Source organism: Embiotoca jacksoni, unplaced genomic scaffold (genome assembly GCF_022577435.1).
Source record: "Embiotoca jacksoni isolate LCO1_2020_lvr unplaced genomic scaffold, fEmbJac1.0.p SCAF_22, whole genome shotgun sequence".
Taxonomy (NCBI): Eukaryota; Metazoa; Chordata; class Actinopteri; family Embiotocidae; genus Embiotoca; species Embiotoca jacksoni.
In genome coordinates this window covers 5,256,195-5,263,362 of record NW_027185363.1, presented here as the reverse complement: position 1 = coordinate 5,263,362, position 7,168 = coordinate 5,256,195, and the positions used below count along the sequence as shown (strand labels likewise).

The 7,168-nt window shown below is 40.3% G+C and overlaps 1 protein-coding gene across 1 annotated transcript in view; it reads left to right on the top strand.

The window, feature by feature from the left end:
- Nucleotides 1-4,222: 4,222 nt before the first annotated feature.
- LOC138202990 (solute carrier family 22 member 23-like) overlaps nt 4,223-7,168 on the top strand; it is a 39,456-nt gene continuing 36,510 nt past the window's right edge. Inside the window, exon 1 of the mRNA XM_069157439.1 lies at nt 4,223-5,002. Within this exon, the coding sequence (XP_069013540.1) occupies nt 4,565-5,002 (438 nt within the window). The 5' untranslated portion in view covers nt 4,223-4,564. The remainder of the gene's footprint in view (nt 5,003-7,168) is intronic.

Below are 7,168 nucleotides of genomic sequence, written 5' to 3'. Positions count from 1 at the left end.
ACTACAACAGGTATCTCAGATTTGTAATCGTCATCTGTCATCTGTCATGCAGTGCACTCACCCTTTATAATGTATGTCTTTCTTTCTGTAATGAAATACATTCAGATGTACATGAAACAGTTTCACGAAAAAGCGAAAGCTTTGATCACTGTCTCTTTATTCTGGCTTTGAGTAAATATTTAACTTGATGCCTCACTGCAGTTCTGGTTGTGAAGAGACATGTTGCACAGGCGACTTTGTCACTTACGCACATACAACAGACTGACATCTGGTAAAAAAAAATAAATCAAAAATAAATCAAAACCTTAAAAGTGCTCGCAAAACAAATTATGACTGAATGAGAATTACATTATGAAATAATCAAAAAACAATGCAAAATAGGCTGTTGTTATGAGTGATTCCCAGCAACTGTGGGACCTGATGACACTTGTAGACTCACGTATGATATAATTCCCAGAATTTGGTAGTGACATCATGCTCTGAGTAAACAGTGAAAAAAAAAATCGTGACAGCTGGTTTATTAAACTGCAGACAATTGACGTTGTCTCACTCATTAGCGTCTCACAGATGCTTCCTCAGACTTTCCACTGCTTCACACAACAGTACTGAGAGACCTTTCTTCAGGCCTGCTTTACAAGACCATTACTGCTTTTAAAACTGATTTCATAACTTATCATGAAGTCTTATCAGACAAATTTGATAAAAACAGTACAATAATGCAAAAGGCAGAAGTCCAGAAATCTGAGAAATGTCAGCCAACCGGCCAGCAATAAACACATCTTGTCCACTCTGTGGTCGTCAAAAATGTTTTCAGTACGATGATGTAATTACTGTATCAACAGCTTTTCTAAGTAAAATTTCAATGATCGTTTATTTTCCAATTAAATTAGTAAAATATTAATTAAAAGCATCAGAATCAGCCGTGAAAGGGTCAGTACGTGGAATATCTTGAAAGATGGAAGAGTCTGGAAGGATGTAAACTCCTCCTCAGGTCATTAAACTGTCCCACATTCCCCAGAATACAACAGAGGACATGACCGTAGTCTTCAACAGGGAAAAGGGTCATTCTGCAATGAGTTTGAGCCCCCCCTCCCAAAAAAAACATATTTTTTGCTAACTGCCTTCACTCCTACATTCTAATCATATCTGCAAGAATATTAACTGAAGCTTCTGAATGGATGTGTGTATTACTGTGTATCTTTGTGTAATCATGCCCTGTCCACCCTGCATGGACACTCCCCATGAATTTATTGTTTTTCTTACCTATCTAAGTTGATACCAAAATAATAAATCACACATTTTACTGTCTGTTGGACTTTGAATCCAAAGGGCACTAAAGCCCCCAGATGTATGATTACATTGTTCTTCTGTGGAGGAATATGCTTTTAATTTCAATATATAATGATGCAATTTAAATCCTGCGTTAACCAGAAATGTCAAAACCGATTCACACTATCTGACTGAGAAAATGACGTGTGCATGTGAGGTTTTTTCCCCACTAAAGAACAGTAATAAATTACTCACTCTAGGGTGAAAGCTTGGGTGCACCTCTGTCTCTTTTTGTTTTACACCTCATGCGTAACCAGCCAGTTTATGACACAGACACAGACAAATAGAGCAACGCGCGCGCACACACACACACACACACACACACACACACACACACACACACACACACACACACACACACACACACACACACACTTGAGTTGACTCATATCATAGCATAGGGGCCGAGCCCAGACACACCTGCATAGGTTGTCAGGGAGGGTAATAAGCGAGTTTGAATGATAACAATCAGCACACAGTGTTAGTATGCAAGGCGAATGGTTTCTGTTGGCACACAGCCATATGATATATTCAGCACACTGTCACATTGTCTAGATGATAGATGTGGAAAGGACGCAGACAAAATAGATCCGGTCATTAATGCTTTTTTTCCCCTTTCTGTCAGACAATAGAGCATTCAGCAGCAGACAAAAAACAAAAGTAGAGACCTTTTGATTTTGAGAAGAACATTTATAATACATTGAACTATCAATACTTTTTTTTTATCAGTAATAAGTAAGTAACAAGTAATATCAGTAATTTATTTTGTGTTGTTTTGTTGTCATCAAAACAACTTCACCAAATGGAAAAAAAAAAATACAAAAATGCTTATTCTGCATGATTGTTTCCTGATCAAACAAAAAGGCTCAAAGGCTGCTATGACAAAACAGCAGTGTTATTGCTTTCATCCGCCTGCAGGAGTCATCAGTGTGTAACAAAAAGCAACGAGACACTGCAGGGCACTCAGTAGCCCTTGGTTATCTCTTCTGGGGGCTTCTCAGGATTTGTCATGCTTGCAATTTGTGCAATAATAAATAAAACTTACATTTAAAAAAAAAAAAAAAAAACATTTAAATATTATTACTTCTTGAAATACAATTTTTTATTTTCAAAAGTCAATTGTGATATAAAATGGGATTACATCAAGGTTTTCTCGAATGTAGTCACAAATGGAGTAGAAGTCATTTTAACAAAAAAATACCAAAAGTCTTTACTTGATCTTTTAGAAAGGAATAGAAATTAAATGTGTATGATTCAAACGAAGTCAATGATAGCAGCCTGTACTAACATATAATGGCCAGGAGGGTGAAGCATTGCTAAATGAAATTGAGCTGTAGGTGACCTAGGAGTCTGCTGTCACATGATCAGATAATTGTGGTTTATCAGTGTATGAATTAAACCTGACCAACACTGAACTCCCTGTTATCACACATATTCTTGAATTAACCCAGGCCCTGTAAGACCCCATTAACTCGATTACAATGAGTATTACAGCACAAACATATTCATAATTCAAGACACGTGTCAGATTGAATCTGAGTGTTCATTTAAAAGAAGACTACAATTAAGTGTAGCATTTAGTTTTGCAACCATCTGTCTAATATATGAATCATAATTACATCTTAAAGTGTGTGGAAAGTCAGTAAATTGGAAATGGCAAACTTCAACTACATTATGATCTTATTGGACACAGATGTTGTTGATAGGAAACGTGAGATTGGAAACTTAATGGGTTGTTGCCCCTAAATAATGTTACACTTTGAGTTACAAGTTATAACTCATTTTGATTGAAAATCCTGAAAATAATAAGCCATTTCTCAGGAGTTTTAGGTTGCCAGGTTATGAAGAAAAAAAAATCAGCTGACTGCTGTTTATTCTGTTCTCACGTAACTAGCTCTTCAATTCATAGTCTTTACGTGGCATTAATGTTGAGATGAACTTGCAGCAAGAAGCTAAAGACCACGAAGCAAAAGCAATGTATTAACTTGGACTTGATGGAGGTGGAAAAATCCTAAATTAAAGATTTTAACCACAGACCTTTTGGCTTATTACAGTGAGTAAAGTCTGTGAATTTTTCAACACAACAACAAAGTAATTTAAAAAAATAGTGATTTACTCTCTTTTGATCAGACTCAGAAGAATAAACAGACAAAATCTACTTTTAATTCACTGTCAATAGGAGACCATTAATGCTGCTTCCACTCACTACACACATAATGTTCAGTGTCTTCACACATCAGTCAGACATAATTTTGCCCTGTATGAGACATTTTTGCTCATCTGAAGTAAGCTATAGATACTATTTATTTATTCACTCAAATTGCATCCATAGGATAGGCAGTGCTTTGTTTGCCAGAGGAAAGGGCGGGGACAGCGCTGGTTCTGACTCCACCTCCTACCCCCTGTTGACAGGACATCTGGAGGCCTGCTGTGTATTTCAATGTTTTGTAAGATAGGTTTATTTGTATGCATATATGTAGCCTCTGATTTATGTCATTTGTATTTGGCACAATACCACTTCTAACTTCTTTGACTCTCTTAAGACTTTTTAAGCAAATGTTGAATGATTTCTTTATTGTAGGCTATGTGTGGGACAAGGCTGCCATGGTTTGATTAATTTATATTCTGTCATTATGGTTGCAAACATATGAATACAGATTCAACAAGCAGTGGCCATTTACAAAAAACATACAGATAAAAGTACTGGTGTCCTCTGTATCATGAAAGATTAGACTACATATTATTCATTGTCAGTGTTAGACTTGCCCTATCACCACAGAGATTGAAGCTTGTTATTTACAAAGTAGTTACCATTGGTTACAGGTGGCCATGTTAGTAGCAGCTTTTATGGGCAGGTGTGTTACCTGTGGCTCCCTGAGGAAGCACTTCCTGTGGCGCTGCTGCCACAGCTGATCGACGGAGATACAACGAATCGGACGATATACCAGATCATAAAATAGTTCTCTTAGTCTCAGCCTAATTTATTGCAATAAACCTTTGCTTGTGTCAGCTGGTGTCTGCAGTCAGTCCCGCACGGTTTTGTTTTTTTTGGTGGCAGACGGAGGGAAGTGCTTCCTGATAATAAGGAGGTGCGTCTTATTTCCATTCCAGTGATTGACTGCGCACGGCTTTCACCGCCGGAGCTGGGGGCATTGACGCATTGTGGAGTCGACAGGGGGTAGCACTGCAACCCCGGCTTCGCTACACATCGGAGGCATCTATCGGCGAAACCGCGATGGCCGTGGTGCAGCTCGAAACGGTGGACCATCAACCGGAGAACGGCTTCGTGTCCCCCGAAACCACGTCGCCGGGGCTGCTGACACGCATCGACGGTGCTGTTTTGCCATTTCTCGGGGGATTTGGGAAGTACCAGAAACAGCTGATCGTGCTGACATGGATTCCGGCGTTATTTATTGGATTCAGCCAGTACTCTGATAATTTCCTCCTCGCCCAGCCAAACAACACATGTATCCAGCCTTTGGCCAATCTGACTAATCAGAGTGCAGGTTATTCCTCGTTGTTAGAGAGTCCAAAAAACATCAGCGCGCGACCAGCTTCTATTTATGCCAATGGAAGTTACAGCACCCACAATGACACGACCAACATGCATTGTAGGTGCAATGAGTGGACATTCGAGCTGCACACAGGACTTGTGCAGAACGTGGTTACTAAGGTAAGCTGTCCATTTTGGGGATGGGGATCCTCTCCATTATAATATTACATCAGTGATATCCACTTTAATCCTATTATTAAATTAGTAAAAGGTGGAAATTCTGACACGTATTAACTCTAAACGTATTGTAAAAAAACATCACCGTCAATCAGCAGCACAGTCACGTTAGATTCTGTCCAAATAATGCTCCATTATTGCACACATCGGGGCGTCTGGCACCAGTCATTTCTGTTCTGTAGAGCCACGGATCGGCTCACGCTGCACCCAAAACTAAAAGAATTGTATAGGTGAGATCGCACGGACAGTGAGTCATCGCACCAGCTGGCACAATGGCAGACCTGGCTATCGCAGAGAGACGCCACCATTGGCACATTGGGCAACGCTGCCAGGGCTGGTGGAATTCGCCGGTTGTCGTAATGGACATACTGGACATGGGAGCATTTGATTTGGAGCAAAGGTCATTAGTGCATTAGTGCAACCCCATCCCTGGCCTAACATTACCCGCCCTATCGGTGCATAACCAAACACCAGTGAGATATAGCTTTCACAGTGGAAACTTTTAGTCTGTTTGTAACTCTCAGTAGTGATGCCTTGACAGTTTATGCATAATATTGTAATAGTGCTATCTGTACCAGCAAAGCTGAAAAGACTGTATGTGCCTGAAGTAATCATAGTTGGACTGTGAGCTGGAGGAGGAAAGCTCTTATATCTTATTACCTATCAGCTCCTCTTCCATTGTGGATGCTGCATGCCTATATCAGGATATCAAGTTTTATTTTTGTACGGGAAGGAAAACATGAACCTTAGATCCACAAGACTCCGTTAACCTGACATTAATATAGATGAGATCATGTAATTAAATCAGATTACTCAAAAATAGAAATACTTGAAAATACTCGCTCTTATCGCAGAGTAAAATTGAGAAGAAATAATCAGCATGTTTGGTGTTCAGTTTTGCTTGAAAAAAGTCAAAACCACTGATACACACCCACATGTAGAGCCCCTAAATCACATTTTAATGTGCAGCAGCCTCACCTTTTTAGCAGTTGCATGTCATACTGAAAAGGTTTATCAGTAACCGTTTGATTTGAAGCCAGGCTTTGAATCTTTACTGGGCTACAGAGGGGCTTGTGGCACCCTGAGCTTGCATGCGCTGTGATGCCAACAGTCCATCTGGTTATCACTGATAATGTCCCCATTTAAATAAAGCAAAGGAAATGCAGCTGCGGCCTTTTAATTTAGCTGTGAGCTGAAGGACAGTTTAATTCTTGATATCATTTACTATCCACAGGGTAATTTGGGGGGTGGGGTTTCGTAAAAGGCCAGGGTGATAAACTGTTTTATTGGACAAAGGGCATTCCTAAACTGCAGCTGAACATGAAGTCATGTGTTAGGGAAATTGATTGGGTGGATCCATGTTACCAACAGCCAAAACATGTCAGTTCTCTCACGGTTAAAAAATGGGAATCATCTGAAGGCTGAAATACGAAAACACTGCTGACTCCGTTGTCATGCAGGCATTGTAACTTGTAGATATTAGCATTGGTGTTGCCTTTGCACACATACGGAGAATGTCATGTTGACACTACCACCACTGCAGATCAGTTACAGGTCTGAACAGTTGGTAAAAGTGTCTGGCAGCGCTTATCTTCCCTGACCCATGCCGTCCACATTCAGACAAGGTCACCATCAGGAGAAATTGAATCAGATGGCATGCAGACAAAACCTGAAATAGAGCCAAAACTGAAGCAGATTTGACTCTTGTACTTATCATTGGCCTTGTGTCCTTTGACAACCTGTCCCTCAGTCTTCCAAGGCCCCTTTTTCCCATCACTGTGCAGAAACCAGGACGTGACACTATAGCAGGAAGTGATGACTTGGTGTTTTTCCCCTGTGTTTGGATTGCATAGGCATAGGCACATGACTGGGCTCAGCTATCCGTGACACTCGATCCCTAAAAAGCAGAGCAGAGTGCCAACACTGACGAAATGTGGTAGTGTCTCTGTCAAAATGTATCAACACATTCTAAACCCACCCTTCTCTGTTGATCCTCTGTATCACATGAGGTCAACGTGTGTGTGTGTGTAGCTACATAAATGTTTTCACTCTGTGCCATGCAGGTTTTGTTCCCAGGATTAGCAGCACAGGAAAACAACATCGCTGCTC